Genomic DNA, 22,617 nt, shown 5'->3' with positions numbered 1-22,617 from the left:
CTCCCTCAGCAAAGATGGCGGCTGTGCCCGGGAACGCTGCATTGTGCCCTCAGTAAAGATGACAGCCCAGCGTCTTCGCCTCTCCCGCTTTGCTAAAAATGGCAGCCGGCGGACGTCTCTGTTGCTTCCCTCATTCAAGATGGCGCCCGACGGCATTCTCTCCCTTTGCCCAGCTGGCAGTCGCCAGCACCCCCCGCCCCACTCTGCCCTCAGCCAAGATGGCGCCTTCCCGCCCAACTTCAGCCGCCGCCCGCAGCAAACATGGCGGCTCCCCTTTAGTTTCAATTGTGCCCGCCTTTTACGCTCCTCCGCGGTGGCTTCAGACCCTTCACCTCCGTCGACGCAAAGATGGCGGAAGCGGTTGCGGCCGTTTGAATTCCAGCGAAGCCGCCAAAGCCGCGCACAAAGGAGCCGGAGCTTTGGCCGCTGGCGGGACCCGCGGGCCGGCGCCGCCATGGACTCGCTGCCGGGAGAAGACCCGACTCTGCCGGTGGCCTTTGAGGGCAGGTAGGCCGGCGGGGCCGTTGGGGGGGGCTGTCCCCGCCGCGGGCGCCGGGCCCGCCGCCCCGCTCTCCGCCGGTGCGCGTGGCGGGAGTGGGCCTGCTGGCCCCGAGCGGGCGGCGGGGTGACGACACCCCGGGCTTTCGGCTCCTCAGCCGTGTCCTCCTCCTTCCTCAGCGTCTCCCAGCTGCCAGACGTCTCCCGCGGGGACACCCAGCCCGGCCCGGCCGGCGGCCAAGGTGAGGCGCGATGGCGAGCGGGAGCCCCCGGTGCGGGGCCGGGAGGCGGCGGTCAGGGCCCCGCGGCCCCGGCAGCCCGGCTTGGAGTTGGGGGGGGGGCTCGGTGCTGCTGCGGGTCTCGAAACCTGAGGGAAAACCCGCCGTGCCTGAGGTAATGAAAAGGCGGAAGGTGTTCCGAAGGGGTGCAGCTTTTTGTAAGTTGGGTCTTTTTAAGGCTACGGAACTCCAGCGGCTGCTGCTGCGGTGCCTGTGGTCGTGTGGCTCCGGGTCCTGCCCAGGGCGGTCAGCGGTTCTGTGGAGCGTGTGCTTGAAGCAGCCGGAGCGTCTGGCACGGCGGTCCCGGTGCTGCGTGCGGTGCTTGGCTGCGGGGAGGCCGCGTGCTGCGGGTCCTTGGGTTTTCCACTTCAGCTGTTCTGGGGTGCCGCCCGCCTGGAGGCCTGCGCTCGGCTGCTGGCCTTGGCGTTTGTCTAGTCACGCGTGGAGAAGGCGCCTGTCTAGGTCCTGTAGAAGAGAAGCTGTAATTCAATACCTTTTTTGGTATGATGACCACGTAGCCGTGTTCATCTTCACGTGTGGGAGACTGGCTTCAGCTGTGGAAGGCTGGCTTGAAATGCTTGTTTCAAAGCAAAACGGCTGAATAGTGTTATTTTGAAACGTTCTCTCTGTGTTGTTAACTGTTCCTTGTTCTCTTATGTAAATTTGAGGTGTATGTTTCAGATTTCTCTTCATGCATTCATGTATCCAGCAACATAACTTGGCTGACTCCGTTGCATAGATGAAGTAGGTAACTGAGACTAGTTAGATGGTTTGCCAGGAAGATCTCTTTGCTCTCAAAAGGAAGGAAATATAAGAAACATACCAATGCTGCAAAACAATGTTACTGCATTCTGCATGTGCTCTAGGAAAGCTGTCTTGTGAAACGAATTAGAATGTCAAGATATGAAAACCACTGGCTGGTATTCTTTGGGTTGTTTCCAAGATTCCTCTGCGTAGTTGCATAACAAATTTGGAAGTGCTTTAAATGAAATACTTTCTTTTAGTTAGTGTGAGAGTCAGTCTGAGTCCTCATTTACCTCGTCTTTATACTTAAGATGATGCAAATGCTCTATCTCTTATACAATCTCATTGTCCTGATTAAAAGTTTACTGTCACAGATTTGAGACTAAATAAATTGTGCAGCCCTGTTAAATGTGGCTGTTATAGAATGCGTGTGCAAACAGAAGTTCAAGTACGTGTACATTCAGGAGGGATTACATTTTAGGAACATACACACTGGCCGTTTCCTCTGTCCATGGTTTCCCTGAATCTAAGGTGGAGGTCTGTCCTCTAACCAGTAAGACACTGAAGGATTTGAACTGCTTGCTAATAGCTTAATAGGACTTAATTCTAATATGGGAGTCCTTTGTAGTTGTTCTGAGGACTTGCTCTTGAAAGTGCACCTCGCATAGCTTATTTTCAGTGTACACCTTGGTTTAAAAGGGTGATGGTGGAACTTGGGAGCTTAAGTCATAGACAACTTATTGCGATCAGAAGAAACCTATATACTAACTACTTAGTAGCACTAACGTGATGTAAACGAGGGGCAAATATATGCTTCCATTGCTTTCCAAAAGAAGTTGTACTTTTATTATGTGTAGATTAACGTAGGCCTTTGCTGTTTCTAAATTGAAGCCTAGTTTAGAGATTCCTCTGTCTGAACTTGTTCTGTCTTCTTAAATGTCTAGCGTTACCAGATGTGGCAGAAGATAAAGTCTCACCAACTAGAGCTCGGACCATGAAGGACTATGAAAATGTAAGCAGAATTTTAATATAAGACTTGGTGACAGATTTATGGCTAAAACATTTCTAACGTTGGTTAAAGTGTAGACTTTCTGGGTCAGGTTCTTAGTTTGTGTCGGTCAATGCAGATCTATTGAGGTGTGGGCCAGCTGGCTATGTGTGCTTTCAATCTCCCTTTATTCAGTATTGTTTTAGAGGCAAGAATTTGTTGTTGAGACTGGCCAAGTGCTGCTTTTAACTTGTGAAACAAAAATTGGCACTCTCTGCTCTAAAGTTCATGCAGTCATCAGAAACAGAAGAACTTGGTTTGCAAGTCTGCATTTGATTTATTTCAGGGAAGCATCAAGTTTATTTTCATTTAAACTAATACAGGATTTAGCTTTAATTCATTGACTGCTGTGACCTTTTACCTTTATAATTATGTATGAGTCTGTTTGGAATACTTTTGTTGTAAAGGTCTAGTATCGTTGTGACAGTTCTCTAGATAAAACCGTTTTTAGCACTTACTAGAATATAAAGGAAAACATTAGATTTTTTTTTTAATATATTAATGGTATTGGTTATTTAAATTGAAGAAGCCAATTGTTTATGACTGCTGAATGATGATTTGGTTGGGGTATAGCTGTGTTGCAGGACACTCTCCATAAAAAGTTTTAAATTATTTAACTAAAGTTCTTATGATTGTGTGAAGAGACTCTAGTGGGGAAAGCAATCGAAAATCTGAGATGACTGCTACAGATAAAGGCTGTGGCTCGCTATCTTCAGGATGTATTGAAGTGTCTGCAGTTTTTAGTGTGCTTCTGTAACTGCTGTTACCTTTTGTAGTGTTGTTATGTCTGAAGTCAGTGTTTCTTCTAAACTCTTTCAGTTTCTTGTGGCCTTATATCCTTCTGAGGAGAAAGCTATGCTCTTTGTTCCGAATTTAAAGCTTGTTTTGGAAAGCCTTCGTGAAAGATGTCTTTTACAGTCTGTATCTATTTCACTTTCTCTTTTGTTTTTGTGTATTGACTGGAGCAGAATGACACAGCCTTGGTGTCTGTATGTGCGTAAAATCTTTAACTGTCATATGTGCCACAGACCTCAGTCTAGAATATACATTCTGCAAGTGGTTTATTATCTGCAGTGTTCCTTTGCACAGGGGAAAAAGTTTTAGAACGGAGCAAAAATCTGTTGTTGTTTGTTCTGTGTGATGTAGAGGAGAAAAGGTCTCCCCACAGATCTCTGGCTTCCTGGTGTATACAGAGGCCTGACATTAAACTGAGCTGTAAAACTTCTCGTAGGCTTTTATGGATGCCAACAGTATAGTGAAGCTCAAAAATCTGTTCAAGCAAAGGAGGAAAAATCCATTAAACACAACTAAACACAGATATTTCTGTAACTTCTGTTTTTGAGTCTTACTGGTAGCTGGAAGGCTAAACTTGAGAAAGGGAACATTTACTTTCTTCCTCCTTTTACTATTTACCGAGCATCCAGTTGTAGCTCTGTTTAGATGCGCTTTTGGACTGACAACAGAGGGCTATTCTTATCCCACTTTAAAACAAACCTGAATTAGTGGGTGAAGTTCCTGATATCTACTGCTTGGAGATGGTTTGTGTGTATATGTATGTTAATGAATTTGCTGATTTTTGGGGCTATGTTATTTATACAGGATATGAGATGGAGGTAATGAAAAGAGCCTTGCAGCTCAGAGAGAGTAGGATGGGTATAACCACCCTTGAAGGGACTAAAGAGTAGATCCATGTAGATAAGGTCTTTTTATTTTTATGCCTGGAGAAGATTCTGAGCTAGACAATATTAGAGATGTAGTTTTTGGGTTTTTTTTTAGTATTTGTGGTGTGTTCCACTTTCTGGCAATATGGGGGGGAATCACCTTGTGATAGAATATATGATTACGTGGGCAAAATGAAAGGCATCTTGAAGTGAGGACCTTGTTATGGTTTATTAGATGCCCATGAATAGAAAGGATGATTGATACCAAGATGGGGAGCTAGTAATATTTGTTGTTTTTTTTCTTGTCTCCCCAAGCCCACTTAGTTCGAGTTTTGTTGTCTTGTAAAATGGCCTCTGCTGGCAAAAACTGTGCTGTGCTGTGAAACCACAGGCTCTGCTGACAGATGCCATTTTGCATAAAAATGGCTCTGTGAAGACTTGGAAAGGAGCTAAACCGAGCTAGGCAAGTGTTATTTGCTACTGTGCTGTCTGTGGTGTGGAATATTCTGTGCACAGTGTATTGCATTATCCTGGTTTTTCAAGAAATGTCTTCTATTTATCTTCTCTTATTCCTTTTTTAAATACAGAAATCAAAATGCATAAATGAATAAAGACCAAGTCTTTAAATGCATAAATTGAGAGGATTGCCATTAAAATCCCTTTGTAATATGAACTTATTCACAGTTTACAAGTTGTCTTTTATTAAGCTATAACTTTTTAGTTGTAGTCTGCCTGAATTAACTTTCCTTTGAGAAACTACATGTCAGAGACAACATTTGTTTCACTTCTTGGTTTATGATTGCATTAGTCTGTTTTGTTTGCCTTTTGAAAATAGTACCCTTAAGCTCTCTGGTTAATTCTATTGCCACTGAAATACACGTGAGTAGAATTAAGGAATTCCGAGTTCTTTTGCAATTGTTTTTTTCCTTTTGACTCAGAAATGTATTGAATGTGTGAAGACTAACTAGAGGTTCAGCTGATACAGTTTCATAATGTCTTTGGCGCTTGGACTTTTTTGGAATGAATAAACAGAGACTAATTTAGGAATGATCTACTGACAGCTTAAAAAACCCCCACAAACCAAACCAAACGCTGTAAGGTCTGCATTCTCCAGTTGACCATAGTGCTGAACTTGACAGCAAGACATGCAGGATCTAGCCCAGTTCTGCAGCCTTGCTTCAAGAAATTGGTAATTTCTTTGCTTACTCTGAATAAAGATTTCAGTTTTGAACAGTATTCTACATTGGGCTCTGTGACTTGATGTACAGTCGCATTGTTTTCGTGCTTACATCCGTCTGAATGTTCCAAACTAGTCATTCCAGTTACTCAAGAGACTCCATGATACTCATGAGTTATCACACTTGAAACAGTTACAACTTGTGTAGTTCAAATTTATATCCAGTACTGTTTGTGGCCAACCAATTGGAATTGTAGGGAACCAAAGATAAAGTTGAATGTATGTATTGGTACTCCTTCTAAAGACAGGCTTCTTCAGGATGTGTGAATGGACCACAAAGTTTGTGTAGTCAAGCGTATGTTCAGTTGCTTGGATGATACTTACTTGTGTGAATAATGACGAGGCATCTTGCTGGGCAAAGATTATTAAACTGAAGAATTGTTTGCAGATGCAGGTTCTGAGTGCAGTTATAGAAAATAATCTTGGGTTTCACGAGTCGAATATTTTAAGAACTGTATTGCTAATAATTTTTACAAGTGGTACTATACGATTCTGGAAAAGCCTACATAAATATTTTATTAGTAGCTCTGTAACATATTAGATTTCCTTTTGCTGAAAGCATCTGGCAGGGGACACAAGTCTCATTTGAATGAACATTTTATGCTTAGTCTCTTAAAAAAAATTTAGGGGGAAACTCCTTTCCTTAATGAAACCATCAACTATGTTACTGCTTCTAGTAGGAAGGCTAAAATTCATAAGCAATTTTTTCACAAAGAATTGCACTGTGAAATATGGGATGGGATAAAGGTTTTATTGGTGTTTGATTGGGCTCACGTGTCTTGTGTGCTTGTGGCTTTTCTTCCTGTGGATAAGGCTACAATTCCAAGCTTTTGCCAAGAAAATACTGTGGTTTCAACATGACGTCTTGTATTTTGTTCAAGTTCAGTTTTGTAGATGAATTAACTACTTAATGTTTTTGGATTTAAAAAAAACTCTGTTGGATTCTTTTTGTGTGAAGTCAGACAATGTTTTAGTACTTAAAGAAGGAATATTCTAAAGAGCACTGTACGTAACGGCATGTATTATAAATTTTTAAACAATGTATTTTTGTAATTGTTACTTGTTTAAGTGCTAGTGTCTCAAGAGTTTTGCAGGGCTAAAAATAAACACAAGCTAAATGATAACATCTTACACAAACACACAAAGTTTATGCATGTGCCAGTGTGTCTACATATCTCAAAACAAAACTGAAAAAACAAACTCCAAAACATTCAGAAAGGGTAGGCTGGAGCGGGATTGCTTCTTATTCGGGTAAGGAATGGAGATAGGGGGGAGAGAGATCTTATGGCTGTGAGGGGATGATGGGAGAGAAGTATGTTTTGTGATATGTGCTGAAGCTGGATAGAAACCTGTTGAAGGGCTTGGAGTATTTGCAGCTCCCTGGGTGATGCTGTCATAGAGGGACAGATGCTTCATTTTGACGTGGGTATCATCTGCTGTTATTAACATCTTCATGATTTGAATGTGTATGTGTGTACATCACCCACACATGTGTACAGGTTTAACATGTCCGGTGGGTTGAATTCTAATCTTGCACTGTGGAGAGCAAAACCAAATGATAGTCGTTTTCACTCTTTATTTTGCTTGGTTTGAAACACATGACATAATTTGCTGATTTTTCCTTCTTATTTCACAGCAAATCACTGATCTGAAAAAAGAGAACTTCAACCTGAAGCTTCGTATATACTTTCTGGAGGAACGAATGCAGCAGAAGTTTGATGGTCCCACTGAAGAAATATACAAAATCGTATGCATTTAGAATAATTTAATAGAATTATGTATCTTTTTGAAGAATTTTTTTTGTGGAGAGGTTGCTTGTTTTACTCAACTTTTGAGTGTTTATTATTGAAAGTTTTGATATGATAACTTTCTTTTACGCTGCCCTAATCCTTTTCAGCAATAACTAAATTAAAATCACCTTTAAGGTGTGGAAAAATTAGTTTCAAATGTATGAGCGTTTGTAGTTATGGGACTGACTAAGAGATGTTATGTTTCCAGTAAGTGGTTATAAATCTTTGGTAGCTGTGCTACTGAAATTATATACTGAATGGTGAATAGAAGCAGCAGCGCGCTTCTCCTGAATTTGGTATGTAATTATTCTGCTTTCTGCTATCAGGCAGTTCAGTTCACTGCTTTATTCTTTCCTCAGTTTATCAGCCATCAGTGTGGTTACTTGGAGGTAGCTTGGGTGCTCCAGCTCAAAGTAGCTTCCTTTGAAGCATGTAAAGTTGTATGAGGGGTGGGTATAGCTTCTAGTTTTATTGCGCTAGATTGAAAGAATGTGTGTTAGTACAGGATTCAGGAAATCTATTGGATTCCTGTGTCAGTTTGTAGAAAAAAAAATGGTATCCTTCTAAGTTGGAAAAAGGATTTGAGTTGAGCAGTATGTCTTGCATCCTTATTATTTCAGGTTTATAGATGATAGAAGGCATTTCTTATGCCCTTTGGTGGTGCCTGCATTCTAGAAGGGAAAGGAAGTAATTTTGGTAATGAAGTAACACGTTATTTATAACAGGTGCTTGCATCAGGTCTCTCTTCTGTAATAGGATGGAAACTTAGGTCTCTCTTGATGCTTGTTGCAGTAAAGTACGTTGATGTTTAGCTGGGTCATGGTTTCAGCTCAATATTGCTGATTGGTCTTCTGTCCTGGTGTTCTACACTGGTGTCTTTCTTGTAACTGCTCCTGTATTGAAATGGTACCTGCCAACTTGCAGGCCAAGTAGTTTTTTGTACAATGTGTGCTTATGTCATGAGTAGTTTTCTCAGACTATAACAAAATAATTTTAAGATTATTAAAAACCTTAATAGTTGATACAATTGGGTTTTTAAAAGAAAAGGTCTCGTAGCTCAAATTAAAAACATGCATGAAAGCCCTAGGAACTCCCAAGCTTATCTGTATTGACTCCCCATTATAATAGTTTTGTGTGCCTGTCTGTAGGGGATTTGTCTTGCTTGAATACAATGGCCCTAAATGCTTTTTGAGATTTCTGAAAGTCTTGAACCTTGTGAAACATGTCCTGTAGAAGCTAAAATGCCTCTGTTCTCATCCCAGTGATACTTTATACTTGCTGGTCCAAGCAAAAAGTAGTCTACAAATTGCTAATAACCTTTGGGTAGGGTGACCTCTGAATTCTCTCTATGCACTTTAATTCTTTTGTCCTAGAACATTGAGCTGAAAGTTGAGATAGAAAGTCTGAAGCGTGATCTGCAGGAGAGAGAGAAACTACTCATCAAAGCCTCGTAAGTACCAATATATTTCTTGATGTTTCTTACTTAAGATTTTCAAAAACTTGCTTCTGTTTGTTTTTCCTGAGGTGTTAGGAATATGAGGATCCCAATGTAGTATTTTAAGGGCACTTATCTAGAAATTTCTTCATTCCTTACAGAAATTATGTGTATTAAATGCAGAATAATGTTAATGTAATTATACTGGATGGTGTGGCTTTGGTATTATCCTTCATTCTACTGTGTTTTTCAGGTAAATAAATGACCCCCTAGTTGGGAATGGCTTAGCATTCCTGTTGCAGAAGTTCAGCTAAGGGCTTAATTATCAAAACAGGTGAAATTTCTTTTTTACAGTGCTGGATTGGGAAGACAGTACACAAAACACTTTTCAGTAAGGCTGAGAGCAGTTCAGAACTAATCTAGAATGAGTCTTCTGGTTTTTAATGTTATAAAAGTGAATGCCCTTTAAATTCCTGCTTTTCTGTTAAAACCTCTTTTCTAAATAAATATTATTTAAAAATTACATAGTGCTACATTGTCTTATAGTATAGGCAAGGTGGAATATGCTCTGGGGAGGGAATGGATGACTGTAGGGCTGACAATAGCCTGATAAATTGCTTCCTGCTAGATGTCTGGTTCAAAAATAATCCAGGCTGGTAATGACTGACAGCTACTGACTGCTACATGGGCCTCAGTTGCAATGGAATTTTCTCTGTGCGGCCTACCTCACATGGCATTGAATTGTTACCAGTTAGCCCTTGTTCAGTAGCTCAGAGAGGCCTGGTTTCAAGTAGATCCTGAGGACTGGATTAATGTTTGCTTGGTCTCTCCAGGTAGCTGTCAAAAGGTATTGCTGGGCTTTGAGTGGAACCTTGCATGAGTTCATAATAGGAGGCAAAGGTTAGGGGAAATAATAAACAAGGGGTCACCCTTAGTTCGGTAAGGAAATGATAGCTGTTCTTTTCTTACAAGGTATTATCAATTACTGAAAAAGCAATTGGAGAAGTCTCAGCAGCTGTGTATCTTCAGTTTATTCCAGTGCTGCTTTCTGTAGAAAATACATCCCTACCAAAGGATCGATGTTGTATTTGGAAGCTTTAAAAATAGGAAGGAAATATTACACTTTTCGTCATACATACAAAGTTCTTGCTTATCCCCTGTGCCAACTCTCAGACTGTACCACCAAAATTGCTCTATAGTGTGTAGATGTTTGTATTTAGCCTTAAAGTGACAAGCAGGTACAGACAAAGTGGAAGACACTTGCTTGTACGTAATCTGTCAGCCACTTGCTCTTTAAATGTTCTCCACTTTGATATGCAATGGGATTTCTGTCTATATTATGGTCTTTCAGTAAGGCGGTTGAAAGCTTGGCCCAGGGTGGTGACGCCGAAATACAGCGCGTGAAAGAAGAGGCACAAAAGAAGATGCAAGAAATGGAAGAAATACTCACTAGCAGAATAAACTTTCTGGAAGAGGTGAGTGGCTGAAACTGAAGTAATAGTTAGAAATCGGTACCGTCTGAGATTTGATACTGTGATCTCTCTGTATTTTCAAAATTGTTTCAGCTTTCCTGGAAAAACAGCCAGTGCAAAACCAGACAAAAATAAAAAAAGCAAAGAAAAAAAACAATGAAAGGGGAGGTGTTTTTAGCAGCTCTTGATGTGTCAAATATGAGGATAGCAGTTCTTCTGGAAATTTGTACTTTTAGGTTCATTCAGCACAAACCTTTGATTCCTGAATTCCAGTGTGAGGGGGCTACGTTTTCAGAACTGCAGTCTCTATTTAGAGGAAGATCCCAATCCCAAGCACAAATACAGGCTGGGTGGAGAATGGATTGAGAGCAGCCCTGAGCAACAAGGACTTGGAGGTGCTGGTTGATGAGAAGCTCAACGTGACCTGGCAATGTGTGCTCGCAACCAAGAAGGCCAACTGTATCCTGGGCTGTATCCCCAGCAGTGTGGGCACAGAGCGAGGGAGGGGATTCTGCCCCTCTGCTCTGGTGAGACTCCCCTGGGAGTCCTGTGTCCAGCTCTAGCCCTGCTCCAACAGGTCCATGTCTGTCCTGTGCTGAGGGCTCCAGAGGAGGCCACAGCAATGATCCAAGGGCTGAAACCCCTCTGCTCTGAGGAAAGGCTGAGAGAGTTGGGGCTGTTCAGCCTGGAGAAGAGAAGGCCCTGGAGAGACCTTAGTATGTCCTTCCAGTACCTGAAGGCGCCTGCAAGAAAGCTGGAGAGGGACTTTTACAAGGGCATGTGGTGATAGGACAAGGGGTAATGGCTTTAAACTGAAAGAGGGTGGATTTGGATTAGCTATAAGGAGAAGTATGTAAGAGATACTATGAGGGTGCTGTGAGGGTGGTGAGGCACTGGCACGGGTTGCCCAGAGAAGCTGTGGCTGCCCCCTCTCGGGAAGTGTTCAGGGCCTGGTTGGATGGGGCTTTGAGTAACCTGCTCTAGTGGAGGGTATCATGATCTATATGGTCCCTTCCAACCCAAACCATCCTATGAAGAGGGACTGGATTTTGAACACTTCTACTGATAAGGTCTCAGCTTCATAAATAGCTGAAACCACTGTGTAAGCACTCCTGTCATTTCTCATCCTTATAGGAGTCCTCAGTATTGCAGTATAGAAAACCACAGAATCCGAGATTCCTATCTCTGCTCTTGTGTGTGGTGTAGGCTGAGAGGGGCCACCTACTGATGGCAGTTTCTGGGCGGGTGAACCAGTGGGCGCTTCCCTGTGTAGTGCCTGCATGCCTTGCACTCTGTTGTTAGATTCACCTTTCGCTGCCAAATGCGATTGGCTTCTGCTGTTACTATAACACCTTTTTGCATAACATTCCTCTGTTCCACAGGATTATTCTTAACAATGTCTTTTTTTATTCCTTGCTGTCTGTGGTTGAGACAGTTTATTCCTGTATTTATTGCTGAGCCATTGCTGATATCTTTACGGGGGAATTGCTTCACATTCTTCCTATTTTATAGTGTAAAGGCAAAAAAACCACAACTCTCTGTATGAATAACGCACCTCCTCAGAAGCAAGGAGAAGTTCAGTTTCTTGTAAAGAGCAAATGTGATATTGAATGGTCTGTGCTGGAAGTGTTTCTGTCGAGTTCTAGAAATACATAAACTTATGATTGTTTTGTATCATTGACTGCATACACTTATCTGTAGGTATGGGATTTTGTAGTTGTGTTTGTGAGGGGGATAGGTGTCTGGTGCTCCTTCTGTAAGTAAACAGAAATACCACAAGTAGGTATATTTCAATATTTGCTTTCCTATCCCTAAAGAATGAATTGGTCATGGAAGATATTGGTAGCAGTCTCCTGATGTTATTTTCTAGTAGTGTGATTTAGCAGTGCTCATAAAGCAGTAAGCTCCGTCAGGGAGGAGGAGGTGGGAAACTCCATGACCTTTTTTCAGTTCAGCGGAACTGGGATTTCTCAAAGCATTCTTCGTGCTATTGGGTAGGTAGAGAAGTTCCTAAATTACTTAGTCTGTACCAAAACAGCCAGTCAGGCTGGTGTTTCCGCGATCTGTCAGGCAGAAGAGTGAATATTCTAATCTCATGATGATACAGGTTTTTCTGTAGCCTGCAGGTAATGTTGGCCTCTGACATTAATTTTATTATGATTATGAATGTAAACACTGCAGAGTACTATTAGTCACTTGCTTACGTAGCACCATATAATTATACAGATCCAGGTAACGCTAACAAAGATTAATTTCCTTCAGTGTTTTTGACTGGAAGGTGAACGCTGGTAGAACAGCTTTTCAGGAGAAGGGGGTGAGTGGGGAGGTCTGGTGGTGAAGGACTTTTTCTTCACCCTCCCTCAAAGTAGTGCTTTTTAGTATAGAGTTGAAGGAGAGAGGGGAAATTACTTTTTAGCTACAAGAAGGCGTTTATTTCATAGAAAGCAAAATTCAGTGAGCACAGCAGGGAAGCTTACAATAGAAAAATGAAGATCTGAAACAAATTTTATGTAGTGTATGACAAGTGTTGTTTTTCTGGTGTTCCCTGTCTCAGTGAGTGGGGTCACTAGAGAAAGTTGACTGGAATATCTGGGTGTTATCTCAGTTTCCATTGCTGTTCAAGAGAAAAATGTCTGGTTCATACTTTATCTGTTCTTGCAAAGTATTACAAATGACATGGGGAAGAGTTCCAATTAGCTACAGCGAGCCCGTGAAGGTTAATTTCATCTCTGATTGAATAAAAAAGCGCTTCTTTAACCTCTTTAAGTGTAGCTATTTATTATGATAGTGGGAGGACAGTGGGACAAAGCCAAATTATAATAGCTAAATCTAAAGCCATAGCATAGGGGCACTTTTGTTTCAAGTTCTGCTATCATTTAGGGTATTTGTTTCTTTGAAACTAACTTCCCTTCTTTATGTACTACAGAAAGCGGATTAATCTTGAAAATGCAGACACAAGAGTTCAGAAGCATTTGCAAAGCACTTAAAATACTGGTAAAAGTTGCCAGATTAAACATACTAACATATGTTTGGTAGAAGAAACCAGTATGTGAAAAATTTTGTGAGCATTTTGTTCTTCAGTGCGTCAGGATTGTGTGTTTTTAATTACAGAATCTTAAAGCTGCCCAAGAAGATGTGGAAAAAGCCATTGCGATGACAGAGGAGGAGAAAGCTCTGAGAATAGCTGCTGAGCAGAAACTTTCTTCAGTTACGAGTGCCCCTGCAAAGGATCTGGGTGTGATTACAGGAGCTGAGAAAGACAGGTCAGAAATCTTGCCGGTGATGTATCGAACCACAGGAATTCTTTACGGTTAAAGTCTGAAGAGTCAACGTGGATATAGGTTTTAATAGTTTGATCTTACCCTCAGATACATGAGTGAGTGTTGCTGACCATCTTTCCCATCCAGCCATTAAATGCACGCAGCAGAGAATCAGTATGCATGTGACATGAGCATGTCCGGCTTTAAAGCATCTTTGTAACTTTGCTGACTTGCCTTCTGCTTGCTGCTTTCTTAAAAGCATTGCTGAATAGAACTTGACTCTACCATTTGTGTTCACTTACTGCTTTCTTGATGTTTATGTCCTCTTCAGTCCCAGTGATGTATCTGTTGAGGTTGGTAAATCTAATGGGAAAAGAAATGTAATGTGTTTGAGCTTCATGGCTTTGATTGTGCTTTGCAAAGCACTGGCTTTGCTTTGTTTGACAGGTAGTTGGAAAGGTGAGTTGTTCAGTAACTTTAGGTGTGGAAAAATGTATAAACTCAAATCTCAGTACTTGGAGGATTCTTTTTTTTCTTTTTTTTTCGATAGTAGGGTAAAATACATGCCTGGCAGGCCTTCCAATGAAGCTTAGTTAGTTTAGGGATGTGAGCCCAGAGTGGAGATCGAAAGATTGTTATGATTCCTTATGCTTTGATGTATCCTTTCCTGTCCATTTGTGACGGAACCCTGCATGTGACTGGTCTGAGTAACTGCATAATTGGTCTACCCTGGTAATGGACAGTTATGTTGGCCAGAGGCTTTCATTTTGTCGGATTTATATTATGATAGGATCGAAGCAGGGTTTGCAGTGTCTTCCATACTGTTGTTGTGAAAGCATATGGGTTGAACTGCAAGTCTGAAGTCTACAGTGGCATAAAATTAGGAAACTGTTCTAGTAAGTTTTGGTGACGCACCTTGTGCCACCACAGTAATTATAACCTGGCTCTCGGGTTATCTCCCTCCTTTCCATTTCCTGGCTTACTCTTTATGTCTGTCAGTCATCTGTGTGAATGCAGTTGCTCTCCTGAGTGACTTGAGCTGGAAAGGAGTTATAAAACCAGTCCTTTTCAGAGGTACTTCAATTGCCAGCTCTATAACTGGTGTGAAAACCTTGCTTAAAGTGTGGAAACAAATTGTCAGGATTGCATCATTGAAGTGAAGGCTGTGTGGAGTATGATGAAGAATGTCCTTTTTTTTCTCTCTGCATTTTTTTTACCACCCTTCTTGTGATCCAGTGTTAGCAAGAGCTTCTGTAATTACATGCTGGTAGATCAGTGTAGGCATTCACAGGACCAGAAAAACGTAGTGCTAATGGAAGAAGAGAATATTTGACTTCTTGAAGTGTATCAAATATTAAAGTGCAATGGTTTAAACTTGTCTGGGAGTAGCACACCTGAAATTCGTATTGTTGTAAAAAGACACTTTCACCATCTAGACTGTAAACTACTAACAGAATCACAGTTGGCTTCTTAAGCCAGAAAGTTTTCACGTGTAACCCTTCCGTCTGTCAGAACACTCAAGCGTGGTCGTTTTTGTCAGTTGAAATACTGGAAGTGTCAAGATGTGTATTGACCAGAGAAGGTAACTCTGACCTAACATTTTTTTTACTTATGTGAAACAAGAACCAGCTTAGGTACAAATATAAATGAAACTGAGTGCTTGAGGGACACTTAGTGATGGCACATAAGGATACGGTATTGTATGTGCTAAGAAGTGCAATAGATTGATAAGCTTTTTGTGTGTGCTGTAAAGGACAAGGTAGCTAAAATATCGAAGCTTAAGTGTTGACATTTGAAATGGTACTGGAGGAAAATAAGAATGAGCGCTTTGCAGAAAGCTCAACCCTGTTTGTTGCTTGCTTTTAAGTTACAGCACCTTTTCTGGTTTCTCTGGAGGGAGAAAGGGTTGTGAAGTACTCCCCTAAGTTTTACAAGTATTGTCTGGAGTCCTTACCTAGGAAAGCTGTCTGCAAGATTTACTGCAATGACTGGAGAATTGGTGGTAGATGATGCAAGATTAATATTAAAAATCTTATAATTTTAGACTTATAGAGCAACTGAATCTGTCATTGAAAAGTAAAGAAGCTATAATTCAACACCTTGAAAAGTCTCGGAGTGGATCTTGTGATGGGAACTTACCAGCAGAAAATATCAAAGAACTTACCATTGCTTTGAGGCATGAAAAAGATAGTGAGATAGAGGTGAGGAAAACGACTGAACAGTTATGTGTTATAAATCTCATGTGGTCTAGGGTTTTAAAGGTTTTGTGCATGACGGTATGTGAGCGACTTAAGCCAATTTTTTAAAATGCTCTTCTCCACAGTTATTCCCTTTTCTGTTCCCTTAATGTTCATTGGTTAGATTGTGGTTTCGTGGTTAGTATTCATCCTTATTGTCCATGCTACCGTTCATTCAATGAGAGGTCATGTTTCCCACTGACTTTATGCCTGTTTTTTATTATAGATATTGTGCAATTGCTTTCCCAAAGTATATATGTAAAAAATGCTAAATGTTAATAGATCTCTCAGTAGATGATCTAACTGCTATAGAAGTTAGGAATGTGAGTTGAGAGGTTATTGTTGGGAAGTATCTCTACTGTTACGAAAAAGCTGTGGTAAGGGAGGCAGACATAAAAACACTCATGAAATAAAGTGGAAGTCTAGCCTTTAGCCGACAAAATGTGCTAAGAGTCTGCCTTTTATTTCACTTAAAAGAGGAAGACAGATATCCTGAACGCTGAAAGGTAGAAACAGGTCTAAAGGCTTACTGTCTTCCCCTCCCCCCCCTTGATTATTCAACCAATAAATTAAAACTGGCAGAATTAAGAAAGTAATCATAGACGCTGTCATGCCTCTGAGAAATTTTCTTCCTTTTTGTTTTGGAACTTGGTATTGATCAATACCTAAACACTTTTTGTTGTTGTTGATATCAAGAATAGACAGGAGAACCTACTATGACAGGTCTGAGTGGAATAAAAAATTTTCAGTTCTGGATCTTCTTGTAATTAAATCAAAAGGTGTCAGGGAAAGCTACCCTGGTTTCACAAGAATATTTGTGTGTCAAGATGAAAACAGGGACAGGGTCATCTTTAGTAATTTCATAGGCAGTAAACAGACTGTATCATCATTTTGGGGTGCAGTATTGGAGAAAAAATTCTGATGAATACCTTTGCACAACTCTGTTTCTATATATGATTGCTTTTTAAAAAAAAATATTCTTTAACCTTCCCAAGGAAAAGTGCTAATTAAAATCTCCCTTGATAAAAGTATCTTGCTGACATAGATAAATGTCACGTAAAAATGCATTTTTATTAACTTGGCAAGTACAGTTGTCCCACCATGGAAGAACATGTTGTGTGGGGTGTTTTGGGTTTTTTTGTCTTAATTTGGACAGGCTCATACTGCGCCCAGGTAGATTTGTGGACTTCCAGGAAGGAACCGATTCAATATATTCCTGCTAAAAAGTTGAATGTAGTACAGTTTTGAGGTGTAGACTAAGGTGTTGGGGTTTTTTTGTCCCCCTCCCCTGTTTTTTAAGCCCATTTTGCTTCATTTTAATGCTTCATGAGTTACATTTGTGTTTAGAAAGAATTTACTTGAATGTAACAACTGTTTGGTTCTTACAGGCTATTAGAATGGAGCTTAAAAATGAGAGAAATTCCTTTGAGAAAATGATTCAGGTAAGTTCTACTCTTGTTTCTGTTTCCTCGACCACTTACAGTGCATGCTGGGATCTCTTCTGTTATGCATTCATAGATACAGAGAGGTTTTGACTCGAAAAGATGCAAAGCAAGTCCTGTGGTAAATTATCTTTTATGTTAGATGATGGGAAGGCTCGCCTTGGTTTTGAAGCAATTTTCAGTAAAGCTGATAGGCATGCTCATCAAATATTAAAGCTGATACTCATGGCCAGCCCATGAGATTATGCTTCTTATGCTATATTCCGGGCACATCTTTAAGATGATGACTTGCATTTTGGGACTATATTTTATGTTAGTAATCTGAGTAATAAGATATAAGAACTCAAGAGAGAATGTACTTATTAATGTGCAGTTACAGTATCTCTTAGTGGGAAGTTAATGCAACTTTCACATAATCTAATTTAGTCACTTCAAGAAGAGCTACAGGAGAGAGAAAATGAGCTTGCTGTTGAAAAGAAGAATGGCTTGAAAAGGGATAAAACCATTCAAGGACTAACTGTTGCATTAAAAGCAAAGGAAAAAGAGGTATGGTGATTATGATCTTGCTGGTTGGCTGAACTATCATTGAGAGGGGAATGTGTGGGTTGTGTATGTGGCAGGGGTTGACTGATCTCACTGTAACCACTGGGAGGCTTCTGGTGGGTCCTTAATCACGGCTGTCATATCTGTAAGCAGTTCTGTTTACCTGGAGTTTTGGGTCTTGGACTGGAGGAGAGAGGAAAAAGATACTTAACTGATACTTTCTCCTGTAAGAACTTTGAGGAAAAATTTTTTCGGTCACACACTGATTTTGATCAGCTCTGAGCACCACTTAAAAGGTGTGAGAAGTGTTTTATGTTGTTGAGTAAGTGGAGCTGTCGCAAAGACAGCTAAAATAGGAGAGGTCAACATCTGAAATTCTGATTTTGTGGAGGAATGGGAAATATTTAACTTGAGTGGTAGGCAGACTAGAGAGTGTTGTATAAGAACAAGGATTTCTTTATGCAAGATTTATTATGATGTATTTGGTGTTTTTGTTCTTTAAAGTATTTGTTTTGTGTAGTTGGATGAATGGATAATGAGATGGGATAGCTATTACTGAATCGCCATCCCTTGGAAATAACTCTTTCTACATAGTATGCATTTTACTTTACTTAAAGAATGAGGAGCTTGGTTCTGAAATTGAAGATCTAAATGCTTCACTGGCTAAGGCAAGAGAGGCAACTCACAAAGCACACATCCAAAAATTCAAGGTAAGAAGCAAGCAATTAATGTGGCTTCCCTCATCCCTGCTGTTCTCCATAATTCCACATAGCGAGTAGTGCGTTGTATCTTTGAGAGAGAAGGAATGGAAATTAGTTTAAAATGTTAAATTTTTCTTACTTTGAAAAAATATTTCCCAAATCAAATTATTTAAATGATAGAGCGTTAAAATGTCAGATTACTCATCTTGTTTCTTGACTTTTTTTCCGTCTGTAACAACTGACAATTAAGGAAGAAATGTGTAAAAGCAAAATGAGTTAAAAAAAAAGACACAAGTAGTTGTGGAGCTGAGATGTTATTAAGCTTTCTTTGTTGACCTAAGAATGTTTTGGTTTTTCTTTCAAAAGCATGGTAACAGCACACTCTTCATGTTAGCAGAGTTGAACTGCACAAGACACTTGGATTTATTAATACAATAAATGTGAAACCACGGTTTATAAAATAGTAGAATGTAGTTTGTGAAAATGCAATTTAGTAATGCCTTCATGTGTGTGGAGAATAAAGGACTTTATGATGGTAATTTATGCACTGTAAAGGTCTTAAAATGTAAAATGGGAGCAAGTAAGAATTTTATATTAAAATAAACAACATAATGTCTCTTGTAATGTTTTCAAACTCTTCGAAAACGAAGTCTGGTAAAACGAACTAATGTAGATTAGAGGCAGTGATGAGCCTTTTGTTAGGATGTTTGTTCGTCCACTTGGTCTCTTAGCTCAGCGGGAATGGAAGCGGTTGATACGCTTGCCTCTGAAGTACACACACCTAAAGCTTTTGTGACTGTCCGTACTGTTTTTTGATTTCAGAATCTAATGGAGTAGTAATCTTTAGTTCTCACAGAGCACCTCCATTTCTTCAAAAGCCATTTATTTCACTTAGGCCCAAATTTTAAGTGTGCTCTGTTGAGAAAAGTGTGTCCTATTTCTTCTTCGAGTCGTTTTGCCCTGCGTGTGAATCTGTAGCTAATGTTTGCTTTTACATACCATGGAAGTCCAGTGTTGAAACATCACTCTAATTTTAGCCCTTTCATTTTTGAGAGCTTGATTATTTTTGAAAAGTTCTAGGTTTAAAAAGTGTGCAACTTATCCCTCCTGTCCACAGAATCCATATTGCATGGTGGGTGACAGAGCAAGCCTTTCTCCTCATTGCTCTGCTACCGAGCTACAAACTTGAGTTGAAGGCAGCTCTCTGTGAGTAGATCATGCTGTATAGCCTGCTACCTGTCACCTGTGGTGTGAACTCCGAGGCCAGCTGTAACAGTATGCGGTGGGGGAGAACACAACTCAGACTTGCTATTTCATGGAAAAAATATAGTTATGACTTGGTAACTACTTGACCTAGTCTGGATTCAAACTGACCCAAAAGTAGAAAGCTTTATGGAATAAGAGCTTTGGGAACCAATGAGATGATCTCGTTTGCATTATGGACTCCTTTGCAGATCAACCTTAGTTATCTAAGGCTTTGTTATCCTGTGCTGGATGTCACTGAAAGCTGCGTTACATTAGTTGAGAAAATTTTCAGTGTAACATTTTCCCTGTTGTGCGAGTAACTGTTATTTCACTGTATTATTGCACCACAGTTTTGAAGTACTGGAAAGAGGTGCGGAGGAGTGGGTTTGGACTCAATAGGAGTAAAGGCTTCCAGTATCTACAAAAAACCCTTATAGAACTTGAATGCTGCTTTATGTTTCAGGGTGCTGAGGATTATCAAGCTCTCCTGATGGAAAAAGAGACCCTCTTAGCAGAGCTACGTTCAGAAAACCTTACAAAGGATGCTGAGAATCGTAAACTACAAAGGAGGATTAAAAGGACCGATCAAGAGCTAAATGATTTGAATTTAGAAAGAGAGAAAATGGAGAAGGAGCTGGATGAAGCACAGCTACAAAAGAGCAGAAGTGACAAAACCATTAATGTTATTATCACTTTTTTCCTTTATTTCATAAAGTTTAAAAATAGCTTAGCACTTGTAGCATGTCCTTTTCTAACAAATTTAGTTTTTTAATTTGTATAATTATTGGAAAGGTAAATGCATTTGCCTAAAGCCAGTGGTCAAAAGGATGTGGCCAAGAAGACTGAGGAAAATTCTGGCACATAGTCTGCACAGAAAACTGTTTTAAAATAAATTTTCTTAATTAGGTTCTAGAAAAAATCATTAGCGTTTGTAAGTGGTAGATAGTTACTGTTGGTTTCAGTTTTTCTGATGGGAGAATCTGACCATGCATGACAATGTACATTTTCTATTTCTGCTGTATTTGTCGTGTTACATGACTATAGATTATTTGAGATTACACTACTTATGTTAAACTTTCTGCTGACTTCTAATGCAGAACAGGAATAAGTAGCCAGTTGTTGCAACCTTAAGCCAAACTTCAGCTTGCTTTTTCTTCTCATAGAAGGGTCACTGTAAAGGCTGTATATTTAATAATTTCTGCTTACAAAATTCCCAAAGTACAGGATTAGTTGATCTCAATTTAACAAAATTTTATGCTGTATCTGTTATTTAATTTTGCTTGCTTCCTATTCTTTTTAGGGTTTTTTAGCCTTGCTGTAGGTGTTTAGATAAGCACTTCTCTGCCCATCACACATAGCTCATGCGACAAAGTGAATGATCAGGTTTCTTCTTTTCTTCCTTTGAAAAAAGGATGCACTTTCTGCTCAGTGTTTGGTATAAAGCATGCTTCTCATCTGTATGCCTTGTCGCCTGGAATTTTCTGAAGTCTTCTCAACTAGAGTCCTGCCTGCACGCAAAGTCTAGTCCTCTTCAGCTGGGGATTAGTCTGCTGCTGTATTAAATTACATAAAAGATGAAATGAGCTTGTATTTATTCAGTGGATGTTTTTGTTCAATTATTAAATAAGGACCTTAATAAAGCAGGTGCACGTGGAAATTGGTGTCCCTGCAATATTACTTAAAACCAGTAGAGGGATCTCTTTACCTACAAACAAAGGAATTTGCCCGGTCTCCTGCACCCAATTTAGCTTGCTTTTTTAGTTGATTGTCAACTGTGGCTTGGCTGCTGTCACAAAGTCTATCTTTGGTGTGTTGTGAAATTTCTTCAGGGTGTTGAGGTTAAGGAGAGAAAGAACAGATCTCTCCTGTCAGTAAAACAGCCACAAAGAACATATTTTATTGATTTAAAGTATTTTTTATTGAACTGTCTTCCCTATTCAGGACTTTTTTCATCTTTCAGGGGAGTTAGAATATAACTCTGTACAGGAAAGACAGGAGAAAATAGAACTGAGTAGGGAGTTGCCAGGGGATTCAGAGTTACTTGTATTACAGAAGCCTATTTGACTCCATTATGTCCAGGTTTTTCATGTAAATGACTAGCTCCTTGGGGAGAAGCATTCCTGTCAAAAGATGAACAGTCTTATAAAAATTATATCCCTAACCTATTTCCTGCTCCTTGCAGAACAGCTGCTTCAATTTCAGAGTTGCTGGTACGTTTGGAAGTAGCAACATTGCCTGTGAAATGTTGCCCATTAAGTAGTAGATATGTGGGAGTAAAAAAATATGCTGTGATATTTTGCTCTTTGACAAATAGAAAACCACTTCAGTGATCTGATGCAAACTTTTTATGAGACAGCCTTAAAAATTCTGTTCTATTTATGCTCTGAGATACCTATTTATCAGCATTTCTATTTTGTTACAATAAAACTAGCAAGGATGTGCGTAAACTGCAGAAAATGCCCTCGACATCTGTGACGAGCTGCTGTCTTAGCTCTTCAGTCGCTCACAGGGAAATTTTCAATGAGTCTTCATACGCTGTAATTGGGATAAGCCCAATTTTTGCATATATCGACTTAAAAACAAACCTCAAACCTTACAGATCCAGAGAAAGTACTTCTGCCCTGTTGTAAATCCAGTTTGTCTGGAGATGATTTGGGCATTACTGTCCTGGAATGGAAGAAGGTTAAGCTAAATTGACTGCTACATCATTCAAATCACAGACTGTGCCCAGTATTAGGAGTCTTCTGGAGCAATGGGTGTGTTGGTTCTGGAACAATGTCCCTGCATCAGGGTGGACGAGTGCCCTGTCTTTACTGGAGCAACATGAAAAGCAAAAACTTTCAGTTTTGTCCTTTCCAGAAGCTGCTGTTAAGCAGTAGTTCAGCATCATGTTAAGCTCTTTGAAGCAAGAAACTTTGGACATATCTTCTTATACACAACTGATGAGGAATAAAGATCAACTCATCCTTAATGTTGCTGGCGTCCACCCTGTTGCCGTGTCTATAATATAGATTCAGTGCTTCTTG

The 22,617-nt window shown here is 40.1% G+C and overlaps 1 protein-coding gene across 1 annotated transcript in view; it reads left to right on the top strand.

The window, feature by feature from the left end:
• Positions 1–200: 200 nt before the first annotated feature.
• CDK5RAP2 (CDK5 regulatory subunit associated protein 2) overlaps positions 201–22,617 on the top strand; it is an 83,180-nt gene continuing 60,763 nt past the window's right edge. Inside the window, 13 exon segments of the mRNA XM_075439263.1 lie at positions 201–269; positions 272–507; positions 679–740; positions 2,465–2,532; positions 7,103–7,213; positions 8,630–8,706; positions 10,043–10,166; positions 13,275–13,426; positions 15,468–15,624; positions 17,049–17,102; positions 17,529–17,648; positions 18,263–18,355; positions 20,055–20,273. Of these exon segments, the coding sequence (XP_075295378.1) occupies positions 219–269; positions 272–507; positions 679–740; positions 2,465–2,532; positions 7,103–7,213; positions 8,630–8,706; positions 10,043–10,166; positions 13,275–13,426; positions 15,468–15,624; positions 17,049–17,102; positions 17,529–17,648; positions 18,263–18,355; positions 20,055–20,273 (1,524 nt within the window). The 5' untranslated portion in view covers positions 201–218.

The sequence above is a fragment of the Opisthocomus hoazin genome, chromosome 19, assembly GCF_030867145.1.
Source record: "Opisthocomus hoazin isolate bOpiHoa1 chromosome 19, bOpiHoa1.hap1, whole genome shotgun sequence".
Classification (NCBI taxonomy): Eukaryota; Metazoa; Chordata; class Aves; order Opisthocomiformes; family Opisthocomidae; genus Opisthocomus; species Opisthocomus hoazin.
The sequence above is the reverse complement of the archived record's forward strand: the minus strand, read 5'-3'. Positions and strand labels throughout refer to the sequence as shown.